At 34.6% G+C, this 14,050-nt stretch overlaps 1 protein-coding gene across 1 annotated transcript in view; it reads left to right on the forward strand.

The window, feature by feature from the left end:
- PRMT3 (protein arginine methyltransferase 3) overlaps nt 1–14,050 on the forward strand; it is a 153,123-nt gene that overhangs the window by 95,418 nt on the left and 43,655 nt on the right. The window contains exons 12-13 of the mRNA XM_060105019.1: nt 4,185–4,372; nt 6,421–6,507. Of these exons, the coding sequence (XP_059961002.1) occupies nt 4,185–4,372; nt 6,421–6,507 (275 nt within the window). The remainder of the gene's footprint in view (nt 1–4,184; nt 4,373–6,420; nt 6,508–14,050) is intronic.

Genomic DNA, 14,050 nt, shown 5'->3' on the forward strand with positions numbered 1-14,050 from the left:
CATTTTCTACTCTTTTTTCATGTTATAATTTTTCAATGCATATTGCAGCAACATTTTAGCCTAGTTAAGCTTTAGAATGTGGTCCTAATCACTATTTATACGTTTATTATAAGTTAACAATGAGAAAATGTTCCAATTTCCAAATAAATATTAGTTAATTTTTAAGATAACCTTATTATATAATTAATTTTTTAAGCTTATTCAACTCCCAAATTATTTATGCATGTCATTGTATTGTTGACTATTATTTCACTGAAGTCTATCTCCATGTGGTTCACATATATTGTGAAAAGGACAGTCTGTTTTGATTTATTTATTATCTCCTTTCATTCTAAACCTTTTACCTCTCTGGTTATTTATATACAAGCAGTGATGCTAGTGTTTACTAGGAATTGTTTCTTTATGCATCTCAGTCTTATCCTTTAGTGTCCAAAAGTTTGTGAGGCATTTCTAAGGGATAAAGGATTTCCCATCTTTATCTGTTCACCATGTGAGCTGTTCTAGTGACAGATGAATTCTGGGCAGTGAATCGAGAAGGACACAGATGTCAAAGCCATGAATTTATAAATGGTCTGTTAAGAGGGTGCTTTTGTCCAATCAACACTTCATTAATTTCACCTACAAGAAGGAATAATTATCCAATTATGCTTCTTTCTGACAAAAATCAGGTGACAAATGTGTCAGAATATGAAGGTAAAGGGTTAGTCAGGATTCTGACAAGTGGCCCAAAATTTTAGCCAGCTATGAGGAGGTGGATAAAGAATCAAATTGACCTATAGCATTGATAACAAGTCTTTCATAAATATTCATAGATCTTATTAACTGAAAGATAAAAACTAATTTCATTTCTAAATTCTAACAAATACAGGAACCATGATTTTCTGTACTTTATTTTATTCTTTTGATTTTCTGTATTTTTGTGAAATATAATTAGCTTGAAAAATAAACCTTGAGGGACCTCCCTGGTGGTCCAGTGGTTAAGACTCAGCGCTCCCAATGCAGGGGACCTGGGTTCGATCCCTGGTTGGGGAACTAGATCCCACATGCCTGCCTCAACTAAAAGATCCCGCATGCCGCAATGAAGATCCCACGTGCCACAACTAAGACCTGGAGCGGCCAAATTAATTAATTAATAAGTTAATAATAAATAAGTAAACCTTGGAAAAGTTAAATCATATTCCTCTTTAGTCTGTTTCTCTTATTACCAACATAGTTTCAAAACTTTTTGATTAGTTTTAGTAACTTATAGTTTTTCCTTATGAATGAAAAAGCTGTCCTTATTTCTTAGTAATATTACTGACTAGTACATCATATTGCTTGATACAGAGCTGGAGTTCTGCAAACTTTTTCTACAAAGGGCTAGATAGTAAGTATTTTAAGTTCACTAAGATTTTTAATAATATTCTAAAATAGAAGAACTCTGTGAACCATGTTAAGTAGCTTGAATGTACACTGCACAACTCCAGGGGATATTTGGACACAGTGGTGCTTCCAGAAGTAGCGCAGTATAATGGACCTGATAATGACCTCCCTCATCCGTTTTTCCCTCATCTATATCAGGGATATCTATATCTGGTGTGCTGCCTGTTTTTGTAGAGAAAGTTTTATTGGAAAATAGCCATGCTCGTGTATTTATATATTGTCTTTGGGGCTTTCACATCATAGCAGCAGAGATGAGTAGTTTCAATAAAGACCATACACAAAACCTAAAGCAGTCACTTTACATAAAATGTTTGCTGACCCCTGATCTCTACCCTTACTATGTTCCTCTTTAAGGGTGAAATTAACAGGATATAATGTTGGAAAGCTTACATGATGGTCATATTAAGTCTGACAAAGTATACAAAAAGAAGTCGCCAACTATCTAACATTGCTTCAGAATTCTGTTTCTTCTTCAGTGCTTCTCATAGTAAGAACCTGGTTCAGGAAACTAAAAATACATACCTTTCCTGTAGCAGATACTCTTGCTGGGTCAGCATTTACAGTAGCACATCATTTACTTTGAAGAATTTGTATTGATCAGAAATTTAAACACAGTCAAGAGGTTTAACACGTCCGTGGAGGAAGAGGAGGGTAGAAGTAACTCAGTTTACACAGCAGTCGACTCCAGCCCAATGCAGCTATCATATCTGCCTTACATGCCCCCTTAGAGAAGATTTGAGAAACTTCTTATCAGTGACATAGCACCAGTTATTTTTTCTGGGTATCTCACATGTCAGGTTTGGAAGAAGCAGTTGCTCTGATGCCAGCAGATCTTATCGTGGGCTTTATTTAGAAGATAATTTAGTGCTGCTGTCATTGAATAATAAAATTCCTACAGCTGTGGAGAGAAACAGAGTTTGGGGGAAGGAGAGGGTTATTTCTCTGCTGTTTAAGTCTGAAGACTAGTTAATAATAGTAAAATTATTTCCTTTGTGCATTTCTTTGGCACATAGGTACTTGCTTTCAGTTTGTTGATACAGGGGTATGTAACTTATATTTTAATTCACGAATCCCCTAAATGTTGACATTTGAAGGAAAAAGTTAATTTTGCTATTTATTAGTCCAAAAAAGAGAACCTCAATATTATTTTTTAAATTTTGTGTTATAAAGACTTTTACTAGTTATGAGAAGAGAGTTTCTCCCTGAACACTCTCTTCCCTTACCTCTCTTAACACTTACTCTCTTGGTTTTCTTCTTACTTCTGTGGTCTAGCTTCTCAGCCATTTCTTTTCAGCCTCCTTTTCTTCTACTCATCCCTTAAATTCTGCTACTCATTATGTATCCCTAGGTGACCTCATAAGCTCCCATAACTTATACTTGAATTTATGTGCCCATGGTTCCAAATTTATATATTGAACCCAGATCACTGCTTTTGAATTTCAGACCTGTATAGTCAGCTGTTTGTTGGATATTTTTACCTGTTTGTCTCATAAGCATTAAACTCTCATATTCCTCTTGAATCTGCCCTTTTTTATTTCCTATTACAATGGTTAGTACCACAGTTTACCCAGTTGCTAAGTCTAAAACCGTGTCATCCTTGACTCTTTGCTCTTTCTCACCTTCACAGCCAGGCGGTCTTACAGCCCTATGAGTTCTACCTCCGAAACACACCTTGACTGTATCTCCTCTTTTCCATTCCCACAACCGTCACTCTATTTCAGATCACCTGTATTATTACATTTATCTCTTAGTTTGTCTCTTAGTCTTGCTCCCTACCTTTATTCTCCACATTGCACTCAAGGTGGCTTTTCTAAGACCAAAATCTGATCAAGTTGCTACCCTATGTAAAATTTTTCGCTGGCTTATCATTATTCTTAGAATAAAGTCTAATTTATCAATGTGGTTTACTCAGCACTGTTTTCTTTGGTCCCTCCTTTGTCGCCTTCTGTTTCACTGTTCCTCTCAAATTGGAGTGTACTGTGCCCCTACATGCCCACTGCCCCCTCTGCCTAGAACACTCTTCCCCTCCCACTGGTAACTTAGTTGGTCTTCAGTTTTTGCCTTAAACAATATCCTTGTTCCCCTGCTACAGCCAAATCTGAGTTAGCTCTTTTTTTCTATAGGTCCCTTAGTAACTTGTGCTTCCCCTTTCTTAGTATTTATTACATCACTAATAATTGCTAATATATTTGTCAGAATTGTGTAAATGTAAGTTTGAGTAGGGACATGTATCCACAGTCTGTAAATTAGAATAACTTATCAGCACACATTTGGTGCTCATAAATGTTTACCTTTCATAATGAATAAGAGAGGGTAATATGAACTGGTCTTCTACACAACTGTAAAATTCTATCACACAACACACCTTTTTAAAGGATTTGCCTCTTCACGTTTCAGAGGAGTTTCATCTAGTACCATCTAGTACCTCTTTTACAGTCAGCATGTTTAATGTTAATAAATATGTTTATTTCAGGATTGTGTCCATCCTTTTAAAATAATTTGAGTGGGAACCCATCATTGAAATCTTTGTTTTAATCTTACCATCACAGTAATAGAAATCTTTTATTTATTATTTTTTTAAAGAGGCTACAACATGGAACTTGGTTATTTTCTCTGATCTCCACCTTTGTTAATCCCCCGCTGCTAGTAATCATTTGCTAGCAATCTGTACTGTTGGATTTGATATTTATATTTAGACTTTAAAAATTATATTTTGTTATAGAGAGTTAATGCTAGATTGTTGGATGTTTTATTTGTTACAGTCTACCCTGATATTTGCACTATCAGCCTTGTGGCAGTAAGTGATATGAATAAACATGCTGATAGAATTACTTTTTGGGATGATGTCTATGGCTTCGACATGTCCTGCATGAAGAAAGCAGTTATTCCAGAAGCTGTGGTGGAAGTTTTAGATCCAGAGACTCTTATTTCAGACCCCTGTAGTATTAAGGTAGGTATTTTACTAATTTTATTTTCTTTAACAGTATGGCTATTTTTCTTAGTTTTCATTTATGAGTTTAGTATTTCAAATTAATATATTGATTTTATATATGTATCTTCAAAACAGTAATTATTCTTTCTATTTTAATTAATCTAAAGCAGCTTGATGTCATAATATTTGCCAGTTCACTGTGTCATCCCTTTGGAATCACTTCTCTTTATATATTGAAGTTCCTTATACTGAAGGGTTGAATCTTTTTTTGGCTTAGTGAAGGCAAAAAGTCCTGCTGTATTGTCATTTCTGCTTCACCAGCACATTCTGGCCTTATCCTAGCAGCCAGATTATTCATTCATATATGTTTCACACAACTTCTCTCATTCAGATTTCTTCCAGCCCTTTCAGATTAAGTAATTATAGTGACTGTGCCCATGAAACTAAAACCCTACTATGTTCACATTGCTTAGTTAATTCCTTTTGTGTTTTAATCTTACTCTTCACCATGTTAATCTCTAGTTTTATTGTCAGTTTTGCTATGTCGAATTTACATGGGTGGAATAATAACTTTGCAGTGAGTGAAAATCCTATTGCTTTTTAAAAAGACTTCTTAATTCATCTGTTTCAATTGTATCATCAAATAAATATAGCCTGTTCAGTGTTAAGTTCAGAACATTGTCTCTTCTTTTTTAGTCCACTGTTACTTTCATAGTATCAATAGTTGTTCTCTGCACAAAGTAGATATTCAGTTAGTGTTCATTAATTTTCTTAAATTGATAAACTATTTTAAGTTATCACATAAAGTTTTTCAACAACAACAAGCTGATTAAAATTGCATTCAGCTTTTAAGAAAAAAAAATACAGCCTGGTTAATGACTGTAGGACTGTTCACTGCCCTGGTATACTGAGTGTAAGCGATTTATTTGGATTCTTTGACTCAGGGTAGGGGTGTAAGCCAACTCAGCATTAAGACTGAGCAGAAAGAGGAGGGTCATGTGGGTGTGCTAATTTCTCTTTCTAGTTATCTCTTTGCTTAATGCCAAAAATTCTGTGAATAAATAAAATAGTTGAAATAGAAAATTTAGGACTGATAAACAAAGGTGCTTAAAAAGTATATGTATATATATATATATATATATATATACACCCACACCCACACACACACACACACACATACACCCTTTCTGTTATTTTCTTTGTTTAGGTAAATATAGTATGTTCTGTGTTCTGCAATCCTCCTATAAATAAATGGCAACCATGCTGTAACGTTTTAAAATTTTTCTCAAACTATTTAAAATAGAGTAATGTCTCAGGTAGTCATATGAATTGTATTCACTGTATACCTACTCATGGTAAGTCAAATGTTGACAGCCTTTACAGCATCATTTGGTCACACTGCTGTAGCTGAGTCCATCTACTCTCCATAGTGAAATGGAGAAGGATTTGAACTAGGTAGGGCAGAATAAGAAAATAAGGATATTTGACAATTTTTTTTCCTGAAGTGAATCTTCATAGTTGGTTTTGCTTGTTGGTTGGAATTGTTGTGGTTTTTCCTAGTATGTAAGAAACTTCAGATGCACTTACAAGAGTGAATTCTAAAACACCTTGTCCTTTTAAATAGCATATGTTTTCAAGTTGGCTTTTCCTACAAAAATATGAACTGTTATCACACATAATTTATTGTAAATGTATACCACCGGTGGTATACAGAATGATTTTAGTTGGAACACAGGAAAACATTTTTTATTTGAGAGTATTTTAATGTGTCTTAGAAAAAACTTTAGTACAACAGAGCCATGATTTGATATATATTATTCTTATAAGAAGTCTAAGTAAAAAATACTAATTTGATTTAAAGAAAAATTAACTGAATAATAGTGCTAGTAGCCCTTAAATTTAGAAATAATCCCAAAAGTGGGGTGTGAATGATTAAAGTTGGCAAAGCATTGGTTTACAGTAGTGCTTTTTGCGTAAAAAAAAGAAGGAATACTTATCTGTTTGTTTCTGGTTTTGTTTTTACTATTTTTACTAAGTTCTTCCCTCCACTCTTTTTTAACGGGTAGCATATAGATTGCCATACAACATGTGTCTCAGATTTGGAGTTTTCTTCAGATTTTACCCTAAAAATCACAAAGACATCGTTGTGCACGGTAAGCTATTTCATTCTACTTTCACAAATCTCTCTAGTAGTGCAGTTGATTGACAGGCTAATGAATTACCAGGCTTGTGATAAATGAAAAAGACTATTGCCTTTGACAGTCTATCTTTGCCTTTGTTAGACTATCGAATAGATCTGTTTTAATAGGTCAGTAGACTTCAAAAAAGTTAGTTTAGTTCAGAAGAGAAAGTATTAGGGAACCATGTTTACAGAATGATTTTTCTTTATAGATTCTTCATTATTACCTATCATATAATTAACTGAGAGCACTCAACTTTATCTTCATAGACAGAAATTAATGTCCTGCTCCTCCCAATAACTCTAAACACTCAATTTATATGGAAATAAGATGTTTATTTGGTGTAATATTTTATATTCTTGTGAGAAAAATAATGAAGAAACTGATTGTTTACCTTTCCTTAAAGAATCAACCTGGTGTAATAGAAAAAGTATGCACTTTAGAAGAGTTAGACAAATCTGGTTTCACATTTGGTTCTGCCACTCACTAGTTTGTTACTTTGTTCAAGTTACCTGAGGTAATCTGTACCTCAGACTAATCAACTGCTTTAAGAAAAATGTTAATAATCCTTTCTGTCTAGAAGACTAGTTACATTGATTAGTGAGATAATATGTGAAAACACCTACAGTGTAGCCAGAAATGTTATTAAAATATAGTCATTTTTTTCTTAAATAATTTCTAAATGTATATTCATACTAAGGTAACAATATATGCCTTTACCGGGAGACTCAGAATGTTAATAAAATGTAGGCCTTTACTTAAGAAGGTATGAATTTACATAGGTGTTATGATATAAATATTTATATTATTTTAAAATTTAATTATATTGTTTTTAAAATACTAATTATAACTTCAGAATTAAAATTTGTATTGAAAACTGTATTGTCAGAAACTGTGTGAAACAGATTATAGTCATGTTAACTTTGACTCTTCAACCTGATTCTTTTCAATACTTTGCTCAGATTGACATACAAAAGATTATATGATTTCTTTAAAATTTTTTCAGTTCATTTTGAGCCAATAATTATTTTATATCCAAATGAGTTTAACTGTGTTCTTTGATGTTTTGAGGAATTCTTTTTTTCATTGAAATTGGTTTTACAATTTTGAAAAGTTAAGTATCTAAATCCCAGATTTATGACCGTTAAGCACCCATTATATTCATTTAATTGGTGAAAAGCAAAATCTCATTCTTCCCATTCGTTTATCCCAGATTTTCTAATTCTGCTTTTTAATAACTGAAATGATTTGGTCAATTGAAATTACAGGCTAAAGTCTTAAACTCCTAAACTTACTCTGTGTTTTGATATTAGTAATCCTTGAGAATTAAAAAAGACCTCTTTTTAAAAAAATTTATTGAAGTGTAGTTGATTTACAATGTTGTGTTAATTTTTGCTGTACAGCAAAGAATGTATGTATCTATAACATATATATATGTATATATATGTTATACGTACATACATTCTTTTTCATATTCTTTTCCATTATGGTTTATCACAGGATATTGAATATAGTTCCCCGTGCTATACAGTAGGACCTGTTTGTTTAATCCATTCCATATATAATAGTTTACATCTGCTAAGCCCAACCTCCCACTCCATCCCTCTCTACCCCAACCTCCCTGCAACCACAAGTCTGTTCTCTATGTCTTTGGGTCTGTTTCGTAGATAAGTTCATCTGTGTCATAGTTTAGATTCCACACATAAGTGATGTCATATGGTATTTGTCTTTCTCTGTCTGACTTACTTCACTTAGTATGATAATCTCTAGATCCATCCATGTTGCTACAAATGACATTATCTCATTCTTTTTTATGGCTGAGTAGTATTCCATTGTATACATGCACCATATCATCTTTATCCATTCATCTGTCAGTGGACATTTAAGTTGCTTCCACGTCTTGGCTATTATGAATAATGCTGCTATGAACATTGGGGTGCATGTTTCTTTTTGAATTATAGTTTTGTCCAGAAATATGCTCAGGAGTGGGATTGCTGGATCATGTGGCAACCCTATTTTTAGTTTTTTGAGGAACCTCCATACTGTTTTCCATAGTGACTGCTCCAGTTTACATTACCATCAACAGTGTAGGAGGGTTTCCTTTTCTCCACACCCTCTCCAGCATTTGTATTTTGTAGATTTTTAAAATGATGACCATTCTGACTGGTGTGAAGTGGTACCTCACTGTAGTTTTGATTTGCATTTCTCTAATAATTAGTGATGTTGAACATCTTTTCATGTGCCTGTTGGCCATCTGTATGTCTTCTTTGGAGAAATGTCTGTTGAGGCCCTCTGCCCATTTTTTGATTGGGTTGTTTGTTGTTGAGTTGTATGAGCTCTTTGTATATTTTGGGAATTAATCCCTTGTCAGTCGCATCATTTGCAAATGTTTTCTCCGATTCTGTGTTTTGTTTATGGTTTCCTTTGCTGTACAAAAGCTTATAAGTTTGATTAGATCCCATTTGTTTATTTTTGCTTTTATTTTTATTTCTTCACCCTTTCAGAGTAAGCTTATAGTTGTTTGATTAATCATCTATATTTCTTAAAACCTTCCTTTCCTTCCCAGTATGTGTCCTCTAACATGAGCCTGACATGAGTAAGATTTGTGGCCTAACGCGTTTATTACATTTTCATTGTCTGTGAATTCCAACCACCCACCTGTACCTGCTCCAGCTGTCTTTTGCTCTTTGACATTGTGCCAGCTCCTTACACTCTCCCCTGCCAGCCGTCTGGAGCTATTATGCAAGCCTAGTCTCTGTGGCTACTTTTTAGAATTTTTGCCTGGTTACTTGGGAATAATCCATTAGCAAAGGTATTAAGAGGATGAGTGCCTAATTGGAACTTTGTTTCTCCATTACATAATCAGAATTAATGGAAATATGGGAAATAGAAAACAATGCATGGTAAAGTGATGGAGAAAGTTATTTTGGGGAGGAAGAGGTGTGGCTTTCTTAGAGTGAAGAAAAAGATATGCAGTTTTGTACTGCTAAGTACAAACCTTCAAATACATTAAATGCTTTCTTTCTTGTGCTGGAAACTTGAATGAATAGCTAAAAAGTAAGATGGACGATTTCTCTGAATAGTTAAGCCCATTTGAAATTTATACATAACCATTTATTTCTTAATGAGATTCTAAATTTGTGGCCTAATTAAAATATTGGAGGAAACTGGATTTTTCAAACTAACAAGATGCTTAGAACACCCTCTTTGAATTTAATTTCAATCGCATGTGTGCTGTAGACTGATAGTGCTTTTAGATGGCTTTCTCAAGTGTGTTGGAGCCTTTAATGGAAAAATATCTTTTCTTTGCAGTCTCCCCCACCAACATACACACAGACAGACACACACATACAGCCCAGAAGAAATTTGATAGCATTTCTAATTTAATGTATTGCATTAGCAAACTTTATGTTTTGGGGAATTTAACATGATATGATACTTACATGTAAATGTTTGAGTCTTGGTTGTCTATAATGGTTGAAGGATAATTTTCCAGTGGATGCTAGTGACACATACATAGCAATTTTCTGACCATTTTTTACTGTATCAGTTGATATTATTGACAGTTAAGGTCAAATCACCTTTGCTTTTATGATGAGGTACGAAGCTTTAGTTAGCAACTGGCTTCCTATCTATCATATCAGCCTGTCCTAACCTTGCAGTAAATGAAGAATAAAGTCCATTATTTTTATGGAAAGTTTATAGGTGTTCAAAAGCAAATGATTTAAGGCTATACAATTTAGAACCATTGTATTTTATCTTGTGAATTATGGCTTATTTTTTAATGTCATTTATGTAATTGTTTAATGTTCTCTTACTCTGTGTTCCAGCAGCATTTATATTGGCATCTGTCTGTATAAGCTCCTTAAAGATATAGATAAGCATCCTTTTCATAATCCTAGGTATACATTAAATGACTTCTCATACTTCCTTTTATATAAATGAGTTGTTTACCTTAAGAATGAAAATATTTAAGAGGGTTTTATCAGATTACATGCTCACATACGTAATGTCTTTGACATGTAAAGATGTTTTTTTATTTGATACATCATCTCTTAAAGCAATCATTTTTCTATCTTAATTTCAACATTATATTTTCTGTCTTTTATTCTACCTCTCTATTAGTGTGCACTGGAATAATGACTGTACAGCAGTGTTCAGTTTGTATAAACTTTCCTTAATATGATTTTAAGCCTCATTTAACAAAGAATATTATTTTTTCTAGCCATTTTTCTTTTACTGCAGTTGTTAAAGATGAACCAGCGGATTAAATAAAAAATATCAGACTTTTTCAATACTTGTATTTAAAAACCTCTTATATTTTGGATTTTATACAAGTGCATAAATATGAGTTCAGTGACATTTGAGAGCTATTTAATTTTTATCATAACTTTAAAAATCTTTATAATAATGTAAAATTTTATATTAACAGACATTTCAGTTTGTTAAACAAATATTAAATGCTGACTATGTGCCAGATACTCGTCCGAAATCTGTGGGCACAAAACAAAACAAATAAAACTATACTCTGTCCTGAAAAGGCACTTAAGTGAGAGAAGACAGGTACTGACAACATTTTAGTATGAATAATAAAGATAGGAATATAGAGATATTAAGAGGGTAGTCTGGGATTGGGAGCACAGAAGTGAGATATTTTTCTGGTGGAAAAATTATAGTTGGTAATCAGATTTTACAGCCAAGATTTCATGACAAAGAAAATAAACTTTACCTCTCTCAAAAAAAAAAAAAAGATTTGTGTTTTAAACAAGGAAGCCTATTCTGTTTCGAAGGATGAAAAGACTGACAGAAAAGCTAAAGTATGGTAGCCATGTAGGAAGTTCATTTTGGGGTAATTTCTATTCACTTATTTTTTAATTCACTGGTCTTTGCTTCATTTGTATTCTTTCTGTTGTTAAGGTCGCCAATAAATATTTTCATTTTAAATATCATGTTTTTTAGTTGTAGAATTAATATTTTGATTGAGTTATTATTTTTCATCTTTTTAACCACTTTGGTCAATCTTTTTACCTAAATTCCTTAACATATTTATAATAATTCTTTTAAGATCTGTTTGCTAATTCTATGAGCCACCTGCGATTCTACTTCTGTTGCTTTTTTCTTTTGACTGTGGTCACATTTTCCTATTTCTTCTCATTTCATAACTATATTTTATGCTAGACATTGTATAAAAGATAGTACAGGGCTTCCCTGGTGGCGCAGTGGTTGAGAGTCCGCCTGCCAATGCAGGGGACACAGGTTCGTGCCCCGGTCCGGGAAGATCCCACATGCCACGGAGCAGCTAGGCCCGTGAGCCATGGCCGCTGAGCCTGCACGTCTGGAGCCTGTGCTCCGCAACGGGAGGGCCACAACAGTGGGAGGCCCGCGTACCACAAAAAAAAAAAAAAAAAAGATAGTACAGTATTATGTAAGTAATACTTTCTCATAGACAGGCCTCCACTTACCTCTGTCTGGTAGCTAGGATGATGGCCTGATCCCTTTTATCTAATCTGGAGTTGAGCTTGATCAGGGCTGGGTACCACTGCAGTTAATTTACTGTGACTTGAGCATAAGATTAGGCCTCTCCCTCTTGCCAACTTCTTGGAAAGACCATCAAAATAAAGCTGAGTTTAGGGAGGAAAACAGAGTTAGGATATTTATGAGGTTTGAGAGATCTGATTTTCAGAGGGTCTGTCAATGCAGAGCAAGGGATTAGAGGGGAGAGGAAAGGTCCTGATCTGGGTTTGGCATAGTTCATGATCTAGTTGAGTATTGGTAGTGCCAACTAAAAATTGTCACTTGCTGTCTGCCTTTACAAGGATTAGGTCACTAATCTTCGTGAGAGATTAGTTGCTCCCTCTTCGGAGCAGTTCCTCAGTGCTATCTGAGACGCTGTGTCCTGGGCTAGAAGTCCTCATTTTGCCCCAAATAAAACAATTCACAGCTCTCACTTTGAGCATTTTTTTTTTTCAGTTGACCATAGACAGTGAGGGGTGGGTTTCAGAGTGAGTTTGGAAGAGTAAACAGTGTAGTTGAGCCATCTGCTTTTGAGAAGAGGGTGGTGCGTATTTACTCTCAGGATTAGCTGAAAAGTTTATTGTTCATATAAATGAGTTTTCTTGAGGTGCCTGAAACAAACCACCTCATCTTTCTGGGCAAGAGTTTGTGGACTAGCAGAGAGCTGAATAGTAATACCATGCTAATGGTGACAGTGAACTATGTGGTTGCAGGTGCTTTTGGCTTTTTTTTTTTTTTTTTTTGCGGTATGCGGGCCTCTCACTGTTGTGGCCTCCCCCGTTGCGGAGCACAGGCTCCGGACGCGCAGGCTCAGCGGCCATGGCTCACGGGCCCAGCCGCTCCGCGGCATATGGGATCCTCCCAGACCGGGGCACGAACCCGTATCCCCTGCATCGGCAGGCGGACTCTCAACCACTTGCGCCACCAGGGAGGCCCTGCTTTTGGCTTTGAGATCTAAACACTGCAAGAAAACCTCTCTCTTCCTGTTTTGTTGTACAAGCACCAGCTTCATCTACCTTTTTAGTTTGCAGAGATGACTAGCCATCCCTTTCAGGATTCTCCAAATTCCAGTGCACCATACTAGCCCAGACCTGGCCGTCAAAAATTGGTTGGGTTTTCCTTATCCCAGCAAGGTTCCTGTGCCTGTGGCATTTTTACTGCTTTGCCCACCCATTGCCCCAGCATTGGATAGACGCTCTCAGGTGACAGCAACTGTTTCTGTCTGCTCAGTTGGGAAGGGCTCATTCCTCTCTGGAAATAATTTATTTAGACTTATTTGCATCCAAGGCTCTTTGATGGTTTTAGTGAAAAATATAATTGTTTAGTTTACCCAGTTTTTTGTTGTTGTTGTTGCATCAGAGTAAAGAGAGGGTCTTTTGCAAACATACCCTACTAGAAACAGAAGTCCCTGAATGTATTATTTTAAAAGCCCAATCTAGAAAATAAATCTGGGTCTACACATTTAGGATTATTTTTAAGTTAGGAAAAATGAAAATAAACAAAAGTTAGTAAGTGAGTTGAAAATAAATTATATGTTACCTCTCAATTCTCATTTTGTTTTTTCTTCTTTTTTTTAAAAAAATGATATACTTGATAAATGGTAGAAACGTATATTTAAGAGACACTGATATTTTGCTTTGGATGGAATCAGAACAAGTCTTGAGTTACAGTTTTTAAGGCTAATGCAAATGTTATTAAAAGAAACTTTAAAGTGTTTACCATTCAGACTTTCCTGATTCTCAAGGAGTACTCATAGTACTCCTTGTTTTCATTTTACGCTTTAATTAAGCTTTAAATTTTTCTGATGGCTTAAGAAGAAACATCAAAATGAGCCCATTTCTTTGCAGTTGTGTTCTTTTTTTTAAATAATTTTTTATTTTTAAATTTTTATTTATTTATTTATTTACTTTAGACATTGGGGGTAGGAGTTTATTAATTAATTTATTTATTTTTGCTGTGTTGGGTCTTTGTTTCTGTGCGAGGACTTTCTCTAGTTGTGGCA

Source organism: Mesoplodon densirostris, chromosome 7 (genome assembly GCF_025265405.1).
Source record: "Mesoplodon densirostris isolate mMesDen1 chromosome 7, mMesDen1 primary haplotype, whole genome shotgun sequence".
Taxonomy (NCBI): Eukaryota; Metazoa; Chordata; class Mammalia; order Artiodactyla; family Ziphiidae; genus Mesoplodon; species Mesoplodon densirostris.